The sequence below is a fragment of the Phyllosticta citribraziliensis genome, assembly GCF_038025025.1.
Source record: "Phyllosticta citribraziliensis strain CPC 17464 chromosome Unknown J3D65scaffold_10, whole genome shotgun sequence".
In the NCBI taxonomy this organism is placed as follows: Eukaryota; Fungi; Ascomycota; class Dothideomycetes; order Botryosphaeriales; family Phyllostictaceae; genus Phyllosticta; species Phyllosticta citribraziliensis.
Genome location: NW_027117347.1, coordinates 1800767 through 1817337, shown reverse-complemented (window position 1 = coordinate 1817337; position 16571 = coordinate 1800767). Strand labels below are relative to the sequence as shown.

Below are 16571 nucleotides of genomic sequence, written 5' to 3'. Positions count from 1 at the left end.
AGGAGTTGCCCGGCGGTACCAGGACGGCCGGTGGCATAGGCGCACGATCGTCAAGCAGTGCGCTCGAGGGATTTGAGTTGCTTCAGTTCAGCTTGGAATTTGGGCTTAAGGATTCAATCTTAGCGCTGCTTGATTACAGAGTTTTTTTTTTTTGCTTTTCACCATCTCGTCTTCTGTTTTCCTTGGCCAGCCGAAGAATGTTGTTGTCCTTCCGTCTTCTCGTCCTCTTTCCTCGGCCAGACGAGGAGTGATGGTATTGTCCTGCTGCTTGCTTTACTTTATTCTCGTCCTATGTAGCCGGGTATCAATCACCTGGGCCTCGATTAATTTATCACGAAAACAATCCAATTCGAGCCTTATGTGACCAAGTAATTTACTACAGCTTGCCGCATTGGTGGGCGAGTTTGGCTTCAAGTTCGAATCCAGGTTGGCCACGACTCATTCTTTCTTTTCGCACACGCTCGACGTTCACATGGTTTCACTTCACATTGTAGGAGAGCTTCACACAATGGCCGGTGGTGTTGCTGCCATCTACTGGCGACTTCGCCGCCTGCTCGTCGCAGTCAACAACCTCCACCTGCGCGCCCACCACGCAGCGCCTTGCCGCCAACACCTTCACCTTTTCATTTTGCTGGCGTTTTCGCGTCGTCTTTGTCTTGCGGCGCTTTCTCCGGTCGCTCGCTACTTGTGTTGCGAATGCTGGGGTTCGGAAATGGTCCGCCCGGTGGGCCAACAGCATTGCAGCTTTTGAAATCGTTCAGACTGTGCTAACGAAGGCGCGCAATCAGCAGAAGAAAGTCAAAACCTTGCCGGCGAGCTCATGTGCTTCTTGTTTGGAGCGAGCGAAGCGCTTCAAGACGCAGCAAGCCAAACTCGTTTTTCAACTCCGATCCAAGGAAGACGAGACGACCCGACTTCTGACAACCAAGAAGGCCCACTCCGAATTTCTGGAGTCTCAAGCACGCAACAGAAAAACCAGCTGCCGCACTCGCATGAGAGCACACCTCGATACCGCCGAAAGAACGGGTGACCACACCCAGATTTGTGAAGCAGTGCATGTCGTTCGAATGGTCAGGAACTTTGTGGATAAGACCGAGCTGGAGGCAAAAGAAGCCGCCGAGGAGTACAACAAGGTGGTGAGAGACTTGAGCATTATCCGGCAACGGCTCAAAAATGCGCAGAAGATCATCGGCGTCTTGAAGAAATACATTGCGAAGCGCGAGGAGGTGTAGACACAGGTCAAGGCCCTGGGAGCATACAGGAGTGGAAGCGGTCGCTGTTCAAGATCAGCCTGCTGTTAGGTGAATCAAAACCGCCCCTTTCAAGCTCATCGGACACAAAACTTGGGAGCCTTCAATTGTCCTGTTCTTCATCAAAGCGTAGCTCTAGGAGGTAAGTCGCACATCTTCGACAAGACGACGCTAATTCGAAATATAGCTATGTTCTAACTGAATAAAACGTGCAATAACGCCTGGGGCCCTCAATATCCCCGTGCTGTCTACGAGGCTAGGCCGGCAGTCTTAGTCTCCGGAATAGAAGCAGAACTCGCTGGCGCCTCTTGCTCCACCGCCTTTCTCCAGTCCCAGAGGACCTTGAGACTTGTGCTGATGTGACCTATTCGGACATTCGAAGACCCCTCGTGGAGTGCAATTGAAAGAGCATTGCTGATGATGTTCTTGATTTGCCTCCCGTTGAGATCGTGTTGCGCGAGTTCGTCAATCTCAGCAGCATCGATGCGGACCTCAAGCTGCGCTTCCCTTTTGAGTCGTTTAAGAAACGAAGACCACAATTGCTTGCGGGAATCGGCGTTGAGATCGGGATAGTAGAGACTGAAATGAATTCGACCTGCGATTGTCAGCCACCACTGCGATTTCGTTGGAAGGATGTCTTACTTTCGAAGGCATCATCGAATGCGCCGATCCGATTCGTGGTGAGTACCAAAATCCCTTTGTAATACTCGAGCTGGCGTAAGAAGATCGACACTAACGAATTCCGCACGATGTCTGCGTCGCTTCGGCGTTGCAGGAAAACGTCGGCTTCATCAAGCAAAAGCACTGCGCCCCATCGCCTTGCCAACTCAAGAACTTCGGTCAAGCGTTTGTCAACATCAGCAGGGTTTGTGCCAAGCTCGCCTGCACTGACAGCGTATAAAGGCTTTCGTGTCTCCTCTGAGATCGCCTCTACCGTCAGTGTCTTACCACATCCGGGCCTGCCGCACAGCAGCCCAATTAGCCCTTTCCCCTTTCCCGCAACAATGTCATCAAAGGTCTTCGAGCTGTGTTGTGTCACCAATGCTTGTACCAGCGTCTTTTTGTCTTGGTCAAGCACCAGGTCACGGAAGCATTCGTTGCCCCACGCGACTTCATGGCAGTAGTCCATGCCCAGGCCGCCTGCGTACGTTCAACAAAGCTTCCCTGTGATTTTGTTTACTGGTACTTACCCCATTGCTTCGTGCCAAAGCTGAATCCCATAACGACAGGACTACAAATCGCGTACAGCTCGCTGTCGAGATCCGGTGCCAGCTGCTTATAAACGTTGTAATTGTAAGTAGCGTTGGGCTCGAATGTCCGAAAGCTTTTTGCGTCAATCATCGCCCTCCCGAACGCCTTATCATCCAGTCAACACGCTTCGTAGGCAAATTCTGGGATTCGCTTACTGGGAAGGTGAATTGTTTCTCTTTGAGGTCTTCGTTGAGTATCTCCTTCATTGCGGGCCCGTCGCAATCCACGTATGTTGCTTTTCTGATGCCAGAATAGCGCATACCTCGAGCCACGGCATGGTTGAAGACCTCGTCCTTGTTCTCAACAAACTCCAATGGGTATGCCACAAGGTCGACGATTCTTTGGGCTCCTGGGTACTGATGGATTCGGAAGAACTTAATTTTGGCGAGACCAAACTTCTCACCGTCAAAAACCACCATGTCGCAATCAAGACTCCAGTACATCGATCGACTTTCTCCATAATCCATTTTCTGGGTCATCTTCCGGAAGCGAACCAGCTGCTTTTGTTGCGTCAGCTCGTGGTAGTGGTAAACAAGGCGGCCTGGAATGAACAGTGCCCAGAGAAGATCCCAAGTTATCTCGCCCCTGCTGAGCAACTTGTCCATGTTCGCGGCGGTCTCCCCTTCATCAGTCTGGATGTATTCAAGGGCGGTTTCGAGTGCATCGATCAGTGCATCGTTTCGATCGTCTTTCGACTTTTCAGTTTGGAGTCTGTCGTTCAGTCCACCGCGTGAGTGGTAGAAGAGCACTGGATCGGCCTGCACAGTTTCAGCCCACAAAACGCACAGAGTCCCGGGATCGCACATACCACAGGAGGCTCCAGCTGCTCCAAGCTTTCCACTTCTGGATTAAGCTCCTCCAGAACGGTGGCCAACGCTGGACTGGTGATTGCGACGTCTGTCTTTGACAGGCGCCCCTTTTCGCCTATGTGTCTTCGGACAACAAGCACTAATCCATTCTTGTGCTCTTTCTTCTGCGGCTTGGCCGATGTCCTCTGCTTTTCCGTAAAGGTACGACTTCAATCAACCGTTAGACAGGTATCTGACAAATATCTTGAGTTCGCTCTTACTAATCAAAGCTGTCGCATTGTGTTAGCTCCATCACTTTGCGGGTAGCGGTCACAGTACTATTTGTCCACGCGCTTGATGCGCTTCACTTCTTCGACGTTTGAATCACTTCTTTCCCTGGCTCCTGTTGCTTCTCCTGACATGATGGAGACAGAGGTATCGAGAATTGATCGCTTGTGGGGGACAGGTGTCTCAGTCGGCGGCACACTGATCATTCAAGAGCGCTCTGCGAGCTCCTTAAGGCCGAAACTTTGGGGGCTCTCGATATCATCGGTGGCTGTGCGCAACGCGATTCTGCACGCAAAATCGTAAATGCGAGCTGTAGGCTGTATTTCTGCCACACGCTCAACCCTTCTATCCAATCAATTGCTCCAAAAGACGCCATTCAAATCTTCATTCATCGAAATCCAGTCAACCACGTAGTCCACAACAAGGCTGAATGACATGGCCCCCACCACCAGGCTCCAAAGAGCCGCTTATCGCGGCAGTTGCGCGATCACAACCCCCGCTTTGAGGCTCAGACGGCATCGATTACAGCAATCAAAAGGTGGCGCGCTGACGCCAAGCCCCACGTTGCTGCGCATCTGCGGATCCTTTTCTTCAGGTATGTGTGCCCAGATGAGAAAGAAAAAAGGCTGGCGAGCCGGCCATGTTCACTGCGCAACTGAGACATCATGAAATTTGGCGGTTTCCCGAACCCGAATTCCCTATCGGGCGGCGGCTCCTTTTCCAACAGCAGGTGAGGCCGTTTTTGCAGCATCAAAGGCCAGTTCGCAAAAGTCGTGGCACACAATAAAATCAGAGGTCAATATAGGAGCATCTGTATGCCTTTGCCGACACCTCATAGGGAGCATTCAAGCCCTGATTCGCAGATACTCTGGATCGCGCGTGCCACGACTTTTGCTATCCAGCCTCGACCCCTACTTTTCCCCAGACAAACCGACTGACTGTTTTCCGGGGCCATCAGGATATTCGAGACTGCTGTCGATGATTACGCAAGAAACATCTGCGACCCAAAAAAAGATAAAGAGCTTTTGGCCGAACTCGAAACAATCAAAAGACAGGGCCCCGTCAGTAGACAATCATTCCTTGCTCTGATAGAAAACGAGGAGGGGAAAACGTCAGACAAGAAGTCAACCAAAATCATCCTTCGATTCGTCAAGCCCGTCATCGAATTCCTGACCGGACACTACAATGTGATCGACACAATCTGTCAGGCTGATCCAACACCAAGTGCGATCATTTGGGGGTGCTTGAAAATTGTCATCAGCGTTCGTAACTGACCCGTTGATATCTTCTTCAAATTTGGAAGGCGCTGATCAAGTCCTCCAGAGCGTGGATCGGGCAGTGAAGATTCTCGAGACGTTCAGGGAGCATTTCGATCGCATCAAGACACACCTCGACCTGATCGACAAATACGAAGCCCTCTTCCGAGATTCCAACTCAGTAAGGGATGCACTCTACAACTCATGTTTCAATGTTGTCAAATTTTGTACGCTTGTCTGGAGAGAGTGCAAACGACCCAGTGAGTGATGAATTCCGATGCAAATTCTCCATGCTTACAAACTTGAAGCGTTGCAGTTTTGGGCGAAGACGTTTCTCCCTTCAGCTACGCGTGACTTTGACGAAGTGGTCAAAAAGATTGACCAACATGAGAGAAGCTTCACGCGCTTGGGCGGAGTAAAAGACATGATGAATCGTCGTGCGCGGGAGGAAGAAAGAGACAAACGTAACCCCACCTCAAGACCACATTGGCTCCTGACTGACGTTCTCCAAGAGAAATTGTACAAATCTGCCAGAAAGTGGCTTGGAGACGGTACCTCTGAAGGACTCGTGGAGCGCACAGAGTCATCTCACCTCGATCTCAACCCTGTGGAAGCATCGGACTGGATCGACCACACGCCGGAATTTCAGGATTGGACCGCAAACTCGACTGTGCATCCGATTATGTGGCTGACTGCGAAGCATGGTGCTGGAAAATCAGTGCTCTGCTCTCAGTTAGTTCGGAGAATGAAGCAAATGTCTCTGCCACCAGCCGTCGCATACTTCTCCTACCGCTTCGACGAGACAGTCACCGAGGTGGAGACGCTTCAGAATGTCGCTCTTCAACTGCTCAGGCGGCTTTGGAAAACAAAACAGGACATTTCACCCCCAATTCAAAATCTCTTGGACACCCCGAAGCACGAGATGAACAATATTGTCAAGATGATCTGTGCCATCATCGAAACGGCCGGTTTTTCGAGAACGTACATTTTCATCGATGGGGTCGACGAAGACGTGCCAGAGAGAAGGAGCATTCATGGTCCCGACTCTGCACTGAACCGCTTGATCTCCTTGGCGAGCGCAAATCCGAAAGGCACTGTGCGTGTTTGGGTTTCCAGTCAAGACCGTGAAGGCATCCTCACGCAGGCCCAAAGGGTGTCCCACGTGCATCTCCGCCTGAGCGACCAGAATTCAATGGCACTGCAGTCATTCATTGAAAGAGAGCGCTCCAAGTTCGAAAAGTTTGAGCTCAGCCAGAACGACCTGGACAAACTGACACAGAACTTAAGGGACGCCGCCAGAGGAAACTTCCTTTGTGCTCGTTTGATGATCGACGACGTATGCAATCGCAGAAGCCGCCGAGATGTCCGCCAGTTTATGGAGACAAGCAGCTCTTGGACCCCAGATGATTACTACAGTCATCTGTTCACTCGCACGTACCAGAGCAAGGATCGAGATATTGCAAGGTCTTTCTATCATCTCCTATTCCTGATCGTTCTAACAGTAGTTGCAGCAAAATCCTGTCGATCGTATGCTTCTCCCGGCGTCGAGTCTCAGTCGCTGAGCTCAAAGACGCACTTTGCATGATGGAAAGCTCCGAATCAAAAGACCCAGATGCTGGACCTAACAGACTGCTTTTGGAAAGCCTTCTACCTCCATTCATTTTGACAACGGACACTGGCATTGACGATTCGCCTCTCTGCGAGTTGTTTCATGCCACAGTAAAGTCTTTTCTGATTTCCCGACCTGACATACTGTTAGACGGCGCCTCAACCACCGCGACCGCATCTATCGAAGAGTACCACTTGGCTGAAGTGTGCGTCCGTTACCTCTCCGACCCGAGGTTCAAGGAACCCCTGAAACTCCGCGATGGAGAGTGGAAAACAGCAGACGGGGAATCTATCGAATCGGACGGTTTCTTGCGCTACTCTGCCAAATACTGGAAGAGACATCTTGACGCAGTTGAGCAAACGCCAGACCTACAGAGCCTTGCGTCTCGCTTCCTTGATTCAACGAACTACCAGACCCACCTCCAGTACAAATTCGTCGCAAGCCACTTTTCGGAATTACAGGTCAGCGAAATGCCCTACAACAAACTATCCCTAGGCAAGGTGAACCCTCAGCGGTTCGCGCCATGGAATACCGAAGTCCAGGCGCACCAGATACGCCAGAATTATCGAGAATTCATCCACGAGTGGTCCTATCTCTACAAGTGTGGGTGTTGCGATAATCCACATTGTATCCATTCGATCAACCCACTACTACCAGGGGAGATAGACAGATGTTTGTTCAATGCTTTGGGCGGAGATAGTTTCACGTCTCAGCTGTCAAGCCGATACAAAAGTTTCGTACTGGGAAGCAACGAGCCTGGAAGCATTCAAAATACATTTCAGTGCTACGATGGCTTTGCGGACTCTGGGGAGTTCGCCTACATGTTACAGTTTGTGTAAGTTCGACTCAAGACGTCCACATGAGGCCCATTCTCAAAGAAAAGTGACTGCTAATAAAGGCTTCAGTTCTCGCACAGCAGAGTCTCACCTCCGATTTGTCTGCGAGACGTGGAATCTCAAAGATACAGACTTTCCAATCTTACAAAAGAGGCAATTCATTGACGTCGATGAGAAAGCGAATTGGCAATTTCATCTGTCAGTCGAAGATCGAGACGTGCGTCCCAGGCGAACCCAGGAGAAGCCGATTGCGTTCGAGGACGGCTGTCGCAGTCTACGTATTGGATCTGCTATTTTCGTGCAAGACAATCTGGGAGCGTTCATTGCCCAGCAACCTGGAATCAGTCCAAAGGATCGTATTACCATCAACTTTGAGGAGTTCAGAACACGTCCAGGCATCCTAGTCGTTGCAACTCGTCGAAAAGATAGCACAAAAGGCTCCAGGAGCGGTCTAGATGGAGACCCTGTTAGGGACGTCCAAGATCTGTTCGAGACGAGGCAGCAAAGGCCCATTGATGAGGGCGGTTCCGACAGTGAAGAGAATGGACATAACGATAAGACCTCATCGATCAGCTCGGAAGATAGTTGGAGCTCTGCAGACGAGAGCTGGAGCGAAGCATCCAGCGAGGCTACTGATATCTTGCCAGACGAAAACTTCCTTGAGCATTTCAAAGGGCATATCGACAGTTCTTCAAGCGAATCATCCGTCGAAGAGCAAACAGATGGGACAGAGTCAGAGCCGGGCAGTGGGAGCGACTTTGGAGGCAATATTTTTTCCCGGTTCCGCAAGGGATTCCATGACGATGACTCTGACGGCCAGGAGGCATATGTCGCTCTGAACGACAGCGAGAGCGACGATAACGAAACCCTGCCAATTGGAATGATCCAAGCTATTCGACTCCAAGACCTCAAAAAGCAGACAAGGACAGACCTCCAGGCATCCATTCAGATTTTCCGGACGTCAGAGTCGGGATTGGAGCATCTCTTCCGGCTTAGACAACCCCTACACCTGCCACTCTTTGACTCTCCACCTGCTATTCACCCAAGGCATCCTTTGGTCGTATGGCCTGTTGGACCGAGCACCATCATCTTCCTGGACTACGAGAGAAAAACTTACTTTATCCGCAAACTGAGGCCCTCAAAGTCTTATACCCGCCAGGTTTCCATCAAGTGCCATTTCTCCCCCTGTGGCAAATTCCTCCACATCGCCACCGTCGAAGCCCACCGCAAGCCAAAGCAACGAAATAAAACCAAGAACAAGCCGCAAAGCGATATAGACATCCGTTCCGGCTTTCTCCTTGTTTCCATGTTTGTCGCGACCTACCGCCTCGACAACAAACGGCCAACTCGTAGTGTTCCGGTGCAAATTCGCCGGGAAAAGATCCTTCTTGGAATTGTGCGAAAGTTTCCGGTACGCCGCCTTCCCCTGACTTTGACGTGGACACCAGAGTATCTTTATGTGACTCGAAGCGAGAAGGCGGTCTATGTGCAGCGTGTTGGCCTATTCCCTGAAGGATTTGGCAAAGGCAAAATGACACAGCATTCGGCTACTCCCTCCAGTGCCGCCAGAAAAGACCCACCACGAAAAGATCCTACCGTGGCTGAACCACGCGACATTGTATTCCTGCCCTCCACTTCTACGGTACGGAGCGTGCGCTTCTTCCCCGAAACCGCAGCAATGCCGGCGAAGGTGCTCATTGGCTCGGAGCCGCTGAGACATGGCAAGCCACTGAGCTACTGCGAAGGATGTGGTCCAGAGGGCAGGAATCATGACAGTGAGGGCCACAATTTGGAAGTGGCGCAACATGAAGGGATGCAAGAGCCCGAGGGTCGAGCGTCACTGCCAATTGGGGTGTACTTGAACGAGGAGGAAGATCTGGGCGGATGGACACAATCTAAGAGTGGAATGAAGATAATGGAGAACAGAGGGGTCGGACAGCTTGATTTCAAGGCTGAGAGGTTCGATATTGACGATGGTTCTGAGTAGATGCCTTCCGAATGAGAGATAGGGTACAAGCAGGGCAGGTGTGAGTTCTGACATCGACTAGTTGGTCGGTACCTGGAGCAGCTTCCTGCTGTTAAGGCAAAGAGCTACATGGAAAGGGGCAGCACTCATGGTCGTCTGATTCCTTGACACACCGCACGCTTCTCAACATTTGTATCCGTCGATCGGAGGCAGTGCTCTTGTTCGAACACAACATTCATTTTTCATTACTTTACGCCACTCGCTCAACTCCAGTATTTGCATCGTGGACACAAGGTTACCATCGATCCCGGTCTATACGGCTGCACAGTCTTCTAGAGGGGGCAATTTTCAGGACTTCCGCCTTCGGTCTTTTAGTTTTACAAACAACCACGCATCCTTCTTCCTCTAAAATGTCCAAAATGGCTAGCCCTGTAAGTCCGCAGAGAAATAGTTCACTTTTTCGCCAAATGATTGACGACTCCCAGAGCCCGCGCAGCCCTGTGTACAACAAACTGCCACCCTCCTTTGGGGTGTACAAGGCCCCAACTAGCCCTACAGTTGAAGAAATCTCACCCATCGATTTGGAGGGAGGAGTTCCACTCGATAACGCGGAAGAATCTGAGAACTCAGCCAGCGATTCGGAAGACGAAATACTTCCCTGGTCCAGGGTCTACAATGTCTCAACCAGCCGCACGGTCAACGAAATACCTTACAACGATTCTGATGGCGGAGTTGCACTCAACAAGGCGGACGACTCAGCACCGCGTTCAATGAGTCCCACAACGAAGATGCTGCCGCCACCTCGGCCGAAAGTGCCACCAAAACCCACAGTCGAGGACGTCCCATCTAGCTCTTCCCAAGACAATCCTGAGCTTGCGGAAAAGAAAGTGCCACCAGAACCCACGGTCGAAGACGCGCCATCCAGCCCTCCCCAAGACAATTCCGAGCTTGTGGGTGAGAACGTGCCACCGGAACCCACGGTTGAAGAAGCTCCATCCCACCTTGTGCCAGAACTCCCAGGGCAGACGCCAGAGACGAACGACGATTTTGTTTTCAGCCTGATCCAACAATGGGGATTGTCCAATCCACAAAAGAGTCAAGGTCTAGCGGCCTGGATCAAAGGGGAGAAAGCCATTCACGATAGACTCCGAGCAGAACTCGCGAAAATACGGGAGGAAGGCAACGTCATGATGACCTTGGTCAAGCTGTATCAAGAACGTGCGGATTCCACGGAGCAAAAGGCAACAGGCAAGAAAAAGGGTTTGAAGCTTTCCAAGGAAGCGATGAAGGCAAAGGAAGAGGCAAGAGAGGCTCAAGAAGGGGTGGTCAGAGCCACCAAGCGTTTTGACGTGATTTCGAACCTTATAGCGAGCGCTGCCCCAGCGATGACCATCGTGCAGGTGTACGATTCTGAGAGTAATTTGCAGAAGAGTTAGAGTATGATTACTTTCTTTCAAAATCCCTTGAGCAAATGTGAGCCATCTCAAATGCTCCATGTTACCGTCCTTTCGGACTTGTCAACATACTCGAATACCCACTCCCGCTGTCCCTTCGAGACATGTAAGCCTCGTTCAGTTCCCACTGTGACTATCCCCCCTTCGGTGCGCCAACTCATTTGGATACTCCCTACTCCCATGTCTCAAGATGAGTGATTGTGCTTGGTTTTTCATCCTAGATCGTCAAGTGAAGCAAGTAAATGCTCCCTATCACCGTTGCATCCTCTGACAAGACTTACTCAACTGTCCCTCAACGGTCATCAGTCTAGTCAAATGAATGCTCCTTGTCTGATCCCACTTCAAATCTCTGCGCCGAGAACACGCGCGGCCAGCCTAACCATTAAGCACGTCTCGCCGTTCTCCGACCACAGCCAAACAACCCACAAACGCTGAGAACGCGATCCAGCCATTCGGACCATCAACCACTTCAAAATGGCCACTCCTGTGAGTGTTCATTCTTTCTTGAGTGCTCAGAAAGAGACAAAGCTAACACTTTGTAGCCTCAGATCAAGCCCGGCGGAGACATCACCATCGCACACGAGACCACCGAGGCCACCGCGATCACCAAAGCCCTTGAGAACAAGAGGTCGCTCCTCAGCCAGCTCCGCTACCGCAAGGACGAGGCCGAGCTGCACGTCGTCCACAAGCTGAGGCGCCTCGAGCTGTACCAAGCGCGCGCCACCTCGCAGTTCAACGCCTGGCTCACGCGCAGTCAAGCCCGCGCCCGGAGGGTCTTCCGCCACAACAGCCCGGCCGAAATCGCCGACATGATTCGCGTCAACTCGCAGTGCTCTCAGTACTTCATTGATGCGAGGTTGGATGAGCAGGAGGCGTTGAGGGAGTACGAGGAGGCGTGCAAGGAGCTTCAGGATGTGCAGGACAAGTTGAAGGAGTTGGAGGGCTCGGACGGTGACGTCGAATGAGACATGGACTACTCATTCTAGAAAAGTAGACGGAGGGGATGGATGCCGGTGCCTTTTAAATGCAGCAATTTTCCTTCTCTTTTGCGCGAGGACAAGCGGACGCGTCCAACGAGGGCAACGAAATGGCCGCCTGTATGGTAGATCCGTGGGCGGCAAGCTCAACCCCAAGGCTTTGGCGCCGGCCGGCTTTCCCAAATGTGAAAAAGCACTTTCTGGCAAGGCATTGGCAAAACCACATTCACTTCAGTATATCCAAAGCGGTTAGTCGCTGCGGGCGCAACATTCGCACCCTGTATAAAAATAATCCGGTCGCGCGCTGGGTCGGGTCACCACTCCACTCCACTGCTTTGATCCGATCACTCTTGCGACGAAATTCTTCTGCGACGAGTCTCCTCTGCGACGAATCTCCTGTGCGACGAATCTCCTCTGCAAAAGATCTCTTCGCGGCCAGCCTTCTCTTCGACGAATCTGCTTCGCGACCTCGCCTTTCAGCTCATTCTCCACTCCAACAACTTCACGGTCACCACCCTACGAACTCTCCTTCTCCTCAAGATGTCTTCTCCCGTAAGTCTCCATCTATCGATCTCTCTCGAAGCAAGACTAATTGCCGAGACCACCCAGGACTACTCCGAGATGAGCGAGGTCCAGATCATCTACTGCAAGATGACCGAGGCGTCCCTCGTCGCCGCCGATCTCGAGAGGAAGCTTGCCGAAAAGACTACCGAATGTCGAGAGAAGCAGCGCCACGCCAGGTTTCTCAAGACCAGGGCAGACTCGCGACACGAAGCCTGGCTTGCTCGCAGCCGCGCGCGGATCCAAGCGGCCAAGGACACCGGCGACGATGAGAACGTCTTCGAGGCCATGCGCGTCGTCTCCCTGTGCTCTGGCTACGTCGTCAATGCCAATTACGACTTCAATGTCGCGAAGGAGGACCACAAGAAAGCGGTCAGAGAGCTCAAGGCGATCCAGGAGAGCTTTGCCAAAGCCGAAGCGAAGTTCAATGAAATCCAGGCTCAAATGGTCAAGTTGGCCGAGGAAAGGGGGCTCAAAAAAGTAACGGAAGTATAAATGGCTGTAAGGAATTTCGAGAACCACCCTTCGCGCGACCTTATCGCTAATGAACAAGCAGAAGAAACCGAAACTCTCCAACACGAACGGCGCAATGAAGACTACCGCACACCACTTAAGCCGCGATTCATTCACACCTTTGAGCTCTTGAGAAACTTCAGCGGTCGGGAAAGGGCGGCGCATAATTCGGGACGACAGTCAAAAGGTGGTTTATTTGGGAGACGGCGCAGAAAAGAAAACGGGCGGGCGTGGAGCCAGTGTTGGAACCAATCCATGATATGATTCCCACGAAATTAACAAAACTGTGCAGCTTCCACTTCAACACATTGCCGCAGACACGCTGCTTCTCGGCGACGATGACTGTAGCCGTGATGCGACCTGGAGTTGTACCTCATCTTGTGATTGAATACGACAGCTAGGGGAAAGTACTCATGCAATTCAAAGGTACCAAAGTAGTCTGAGAGCCTTGGGGCATGAAGCAGAGAAGGAGCATTCGATAGCATGTCGAATCGAGACTTAAGAGGGGACGGTGGGTAACAAAGAGTTGCATGTCGTCCAAATAACCTCGCGCGCACAGGCCACGCCGCTCAACCAGGGTCCCCGCAATGGCCACCCGGATTTTTCCTCGCACCCTCAAGTCTCCGCTCCCTTTCCTCCACTCCGCCCACTTGCACATGCCAACCACCAGTCAGCCCAGCCCAATCCACCCCGCTCCCACACCAACACCGCCAATTTCGTCCGCTCGGCTGCTGGCCAACTGACCACGCACCCAACCACGCCTCCAACGAAAATCCCACCCACTCTGTCTCGTCCCACCAACACGCCCGCCATGTCGACCGACTTGTCCGCCGCCGCCGCCGACCTCGGCATCGAGCTCCCTCGCGAAGGAGCAGCGGTAGGAGCAGAAACAGACGCTGCGCCCACGACCTCTGCCGCCGACGACGAAACGCTGGCCACGCAGTCGCTGCTGCTGGCGTCCTCGCACCACGACCTGGCCGCGCTGCGCGACATGCTCCGCACGACGCCGGCCAACGTGGCCGACCCAGAGACGGGGCTGACGCCGCTGCACGCAGCATTGTTGGCATTCGAAGACGACGACGATGCGGCGAGGCAGCCGGACAAGGCGGATTTGGACAAGGCGGCCGAGACGATCAAGCTGCTGCTGGCGCACGGCGCCGTCTGGAATGACTTGGACGCCAGCGGCGAGACGCCCGGGTGCGTGGCTGCGCGGCTGGGGCTCACCGAGTGCTACGGGCTCATTGTGGATGCCGGTGTGCGGGCGGAGTTGCTGCTCGCGCGGTTGGATGAGTACCAAGTCCTCAGCGGCGGCGGGGACGAGGAGTCGGAAGACGAGGACATGGTCGACGGAGATGCCAACGGGGTCGAAGTCTTGGAAGAGGAGGGATTCGAGGTCGTGCCGAATGCTGGCGAGGAGCTAAGCGCGTCGGGCGTCGTGGTCGAGAGCAACGGAGACGCCGCAGCAGAGCTGGAGGCATCGGGCGTCGTGGTGCAGCAAAACGGCGACGACGTGGAAAACAAGGACGTCAAGAGCGACGCCTACCTGGCGTCCGATCTGACCTTTACCGCCGACCGGCTGCTCGATGCCGACCACAACGGCGTCATGATGGCGTGGGAGACGTCGCTGATGCGGCGCAGCGCCGAGCTGCTGGCTCCCAAGGCCGGCCTGCGCGTCCTCAACGTCGGCCACGGCATGGGCATCGTCGACGGCATTTTCCAACAAAAGCAGCCCGCCGCGCACCACATCATCGAGGCGCACCCGGCCGTCGTGCAGCGCATGCGCGAGCAGGGCTGGGACAAGAAGCCCGGCGTCGTCATCCACGAGGGCCGCTGGCAGGACGTCGTCCCCAAGCTGGTCGAGCAAAACATGACCTTCGACGCCATCTACTTCGACACGTTTGCCGAAGAGTACAGCGCACTGCGCGAGTTCTTCAGCGAGTACGTCATTGGGCTGCTGGACGGCGAGGGCCGCTTTGGCTTCTTCAACGGCCTGGGCGCCGACAGAAAGGTGTGCTACGACGTCTACACAAAGGTACGTTGTTGGCATTAAATCTACCTACGAAGAAAGTAAACGCTAATTTTTGAGAATTAGATTGTCGAAATGGACCTCTTCGAAGCCGGCTTCGACACGGAATGGGAGGAAATCCCCATCCCCAACCTCGACGCCAATGGAGAGTGGGAGGGCGTCAGGCGCAAGTATTGGGTGTTGGAGACGTACAGGCTGCCGACGTGCAAATTTATCGCATGATTGGCCCGCGGGTCTGCAACGGGAGGAAAAGCGTAAATCGTGACTCGTGACACGAGACGGTTTACCACTCGTCAATCAGCTCGTTGCTCGGCATGGCCTCCTCGTCGAGCAGCTTCTTTGCGCTGTCCTCGACCACGGGCAGCTGGTGCAGGCCCTTGTCGCGCATCTGCTTTGGCACGACGTTGGGGTTGAGCAAGCCGGCCTGCACGAGGACGCTCGCCTGGTCCCAATAGACCTTTTCGCTCTCGACCTTGCCGCCCTTGATGCAGACGATGCTGACCATGGCAATGTCGATTCTCTTGTTGGTCGGCGCGACGCCGGGTAGAATCCACGGCACGTGCTGGGTGTGGCGGAAGCTGACGACCATTTCGTCGACGACGCGGTCGACGCCGGCGGTGCGCGAGATGAGGCGGATGTTGAAGGACGGTGGCAGGCCTGGGTGGAAAAAGTCGCGGTAGAAGCGCATCAGCTGGCCACGGCCGATGCCGCCCGTCCCTGTCGGGACGTGGTTCAGGTACGGCTGCGGTACCATGGTAGCCATTGTCTTTTCGGGGTTCTTGGAGGAGAATTTGTCTGCGGGTCCGAGGTGGTTAGCGCGACTACTGGCAGCCAAAAGTTTACACCGTGAATTGCATACATGTCAAATGCTCCTCCAACACGCTCTCCAGATCCACGCTCATGTTCAACCCGCGCCTCACGGTGCCCAGCGTGCGCGACCACGCCAGGCCCGCACTGACAGGCTCAAACTCGTCGAGGTCGGCCTCGGCAAAGCCAACCGTGGTCCCACGGTACCAATAGCTCTTGACCGTGCAACCACCAAGCTGCTGATCGCCAGCGACATGCAGCACCATGTGGAGCTGGGTGGGATACTTGTAGTTGGGGCTGGGCAGGGTGTCGGGGTAGTAGGCGACGAGGGCGACGCAGCGCGGCATGGGCTTCATGGCGAGCTGCAGGGCGAGGGTGGCGGCGGCGCCGTAGGCGACGATGGCGTAGTGCTCGCCCAGCTCAAGCGCGTCGGGGATGGCGCGAATCGTCTCGATCAGGGCCGCCTTGCTCGGTGCCATGCCGTGGTAGTGCACGCTGAAGCCCTCGGCGCGCAGCGTCGACAGCGTTGTGGGGTCGAAGTCAGGGTCTTCGCCCAGCACGTGGACTTGCGGGGGCCGCTTGTTGAAGCTGAGGAAGCCGGCGGTTGGGCCGTGGCCGTTGGCGAGGGAGCCCATGGTGTGTGGAGTGAGGAGAGGTGGAGAGGTTCTGGTGGGAGCGAGAGACAGAAAGAGAGGGGTTGTCGATGTGTGTATGTGCTAGGCGCAGGAAAAGCGGGAGGTGGGACTAGCTGGCGGCGAGCGTAGGATGGGTTTTGTGAGCAGCGAGACGAGGCGCGCGGCCTGGCAGGCGAGCATTCAGTCAATCGAGGTGAGGTGTCGTGGGCGTGTGCCTGGTTTTGAGAGACGCCGGGACTCGACCTGAGGCTTGCCCGGTGACTGCTTGTGGAGATCACGAAGAGGTGACGTCAGCCCTCGCACCACGCCCCGGCCACATGGGCGAGGGACGATCAGATCAGATCGGATCGTCGC

The 16571-nt window shown here is 53.9% G+C and overlaps 8 protein-coding genes across 8 annotated transcripts; 6 read left to right on the top strand and 2 right to left on the bottom strand.

Annotated features, from left to right (window-relative positions):
• Positions 1 to 508: 508 nt before the first annotated feature.
• J3D65DRAFT_685042 (uncharacterized protein) lies at positions 509 to 1232 on the top strand (the record flags this gene model as incomplete). Its single annotated transcript, XM_066803795.1, has 2 exons — positions 509 to 724; positions 762 to 1232. The coding sequence occupies 2 exons, from the start codon at positions 509 to 511 to the stop codon at positions 1230 to 1232; spliced, it is 687 nt and encodes a 228-aa protein (XP_066652759.1).
• A 31-nt stretch (positions 1233 to 1263) lies between these two features.
• On the bottom strand, positions 1264 to 3979 carry J3D65DRAFT_635230 (P-loop containing nucleoside triphosphate hydrolase protein). Its single transcript, XM_066801295.1, has 6 exons — positions 3571 to 3979; positions 3310 to 3517; positions 2657 to 3259; positions 2441 to 2606; positions 1893 to 2390; positions 1264 to 1845 (listed from the first exon to the last, which is right to left on the bottom strand). The coding sequence occupies exons 1-6, from the start codon at positions 3600 to 3602 to the stop codon at positions 1499 to 1501; spliced, it is 1854 nt and encodes a 617-aa protein (XP_066652758.1). The 5' UTR covers positions 3603 to 3979; the 3' UTR covers positions 1264 to 1498.
• Positions 3980 to 4138: 159 nt separating this feature from the next.
• On the top strand, positions 4139 to 9460 carry J3D65DRAFT_79572 (uncharacterized protein). The gene is made up of 7 exons (XM_066804197.1): positions 4139 to 4307; positions 4536 to 4839; positions 4901 to 5093; positions 5142 to 5297; positions 5346 to 6297; positions 6345 to 7277; positions 7348 to 9460. The coding sequence occupies exons 1-7, from the start codon at positions 4243 to 4245 to the stop codon at positions 9263 to 9265; spliced, it is 4521 nt and encodes a 1506-aa protein (XP_066652757.1). The 5' UTR covers positions 4139 to 4242; the 3' UTR covers positions 9266 to 9460.
• A 203-nt stretch (positions 9461 to 9663) lies between these two features.
• On the top strand, positions 9664 to 10680 carry J3D65DRAFT_670560 (uncharacterized protein; the record flags this gene model as incomplete). The annotated part of the gene is made up of 2 exons (XM_066803300.1): positions 9664 to 9675; positions 9730 to 10680. The coding sequence occupies 2 exons, from the start codon at positions 9664 to 9666 to the stop codon at positions 10678 to 10680; spliced, it is 963 nt and encodes a 320-aa protein (XP_066652756.1).
• A 492-nt stretch (positions 10681 to 11172) lies between these two features.
• On the top strand, positions 11173 to 11663 carry J3D65DRAFT_670559 (uncharacterized protein; the record flags this gene model as incomplete). The annotated part of the gene is made up of 2 exons (XM_066803299.1): positions 11173 to 11184; positions 11241 to 11663. The coding sequence occupies 2 exons, from the start codon at positions 11173 to 11175 to the stop codon at positions 11661 to 11663; spliced, it is 435 nt and encodes a 144-aa protein (XP_066652755.1).
• Positions 11664 to 12215: 552 nt separating this feature from the next.
• On the top strand, positions 12216 to 12731 carry J3D65DRAFT_605881 (uncharacterized protein; the record flags this gene model as incomplete). The annotated part of the gene is made up of 1 exon (XM_066798380.1): positions 12216 to 12731. The coding sequence occupies one exon, from the start codon at positions 12216 to 12218 to the stop codon at positions 12729 to 12731; it is 516 nt and encodes a 171-aa protein (XP_066652754.1).
• An 829-nt stretch (positions 12732 to 13560) lies between these two features.
• On the top strand, positions 13561 to 14997 carry J3D65DRAFT_558505 (arginine N-methyltransferase-like protein; the record flags this gene model as incomplete). The annotated part of the gene is made up of 3 exons (XM_066797368.1): positions 13561 to 14142; positions 14272 to 14781; positions 14842 to 14997. The coding sequence occupies 3 exons, from the start codon at positions 13561 to 13563 to the stop codon at positions 14995 to 14997; spliced, it is 1248 nt and encodes a 415-aa protein (XP_066652753.1).
• Positions 14680 to 16567, bottom strand: J3D65DRAFT_635216 (carboxymethylenebutenolidase). The gene is made up of 2 exons (XM_066801294.1): positions 15635 to 16567; positions 14680 to 15570 (listed from the first exon to the last, which is right to left on the bottom strand). Exons 1-2 carry the CDS (start codon positions 16215 to 16217, stop codon positions 15059 to 15061), a joined length of 1095 nt encoding a protein of 364 aa, XP_066652752.1. The 5' UTR covers positions 16218 to 16567; the 3' UTR covers positions 14680 to 15058.
• Between the last annotated feature and the right edge of the window lie 4 nt (positions 16568 to 16571).

Bases quoted from the DNA above. Each gene is read 5' to 3' on its own strand.
- J3D65DRAFT_635230 (XM_066801295.1), bottom strand. From the start codon at position 3,602: ATGGAGCTAACACAATGCGACAGCTTTGATTA. The intron at 2,607-2,656 runs GTAAGCGAATCC...CTGGATGATAAG, and splicing joins AGAAACAATTCACCTTCCCA to GCGTTCGGGAGGGCGATGAT. The intron at 2,391-2,440 runs GTAAGTACCAGT...GAACGTACGCAG, and splicing joins CTTTGGCACGAAGCAATGGG to GCGGCCTGGGCATGGACTAC.
- J3D65DRAFT_79572 (XM_066804197.1), top strand. From the start codon at position 4,243: ATGAAATTTGGCGGTTTCCCGAACCCGAATTCCCTATCGGGCGGCGGC. The intron at 5,094-5,141 runs GTGAGTGATGAA...ACAAACTTGAAG, and splicing joins GAGAGAGTGCAAACGACCCA to CGTTGCAGTTTTGGGCGAAG. The intron at 5,298-5,345 runs GTAACCCCACCT...ACGTTCTCCAAG, and splicing joins GGAGGAAGAAAGAGACAAAC to AGAAATTGTACAAATCTGCC.
- J3D65DRAFT_635216 (XM_066801294.1), bottom strand. From the start codon at position 16,217: ATGGGCTCCCTCGCCAACGGCCACGGCCCAACCGCCGGCTTCCTCAGC. The intron at 15,571-15,634 runs GTATGCAATTCA...TCGGACCCGCAG, and splicing joins GTTGGAGGAGCATTTGACAT to ACAAATTCTCCTCCAAGAAC.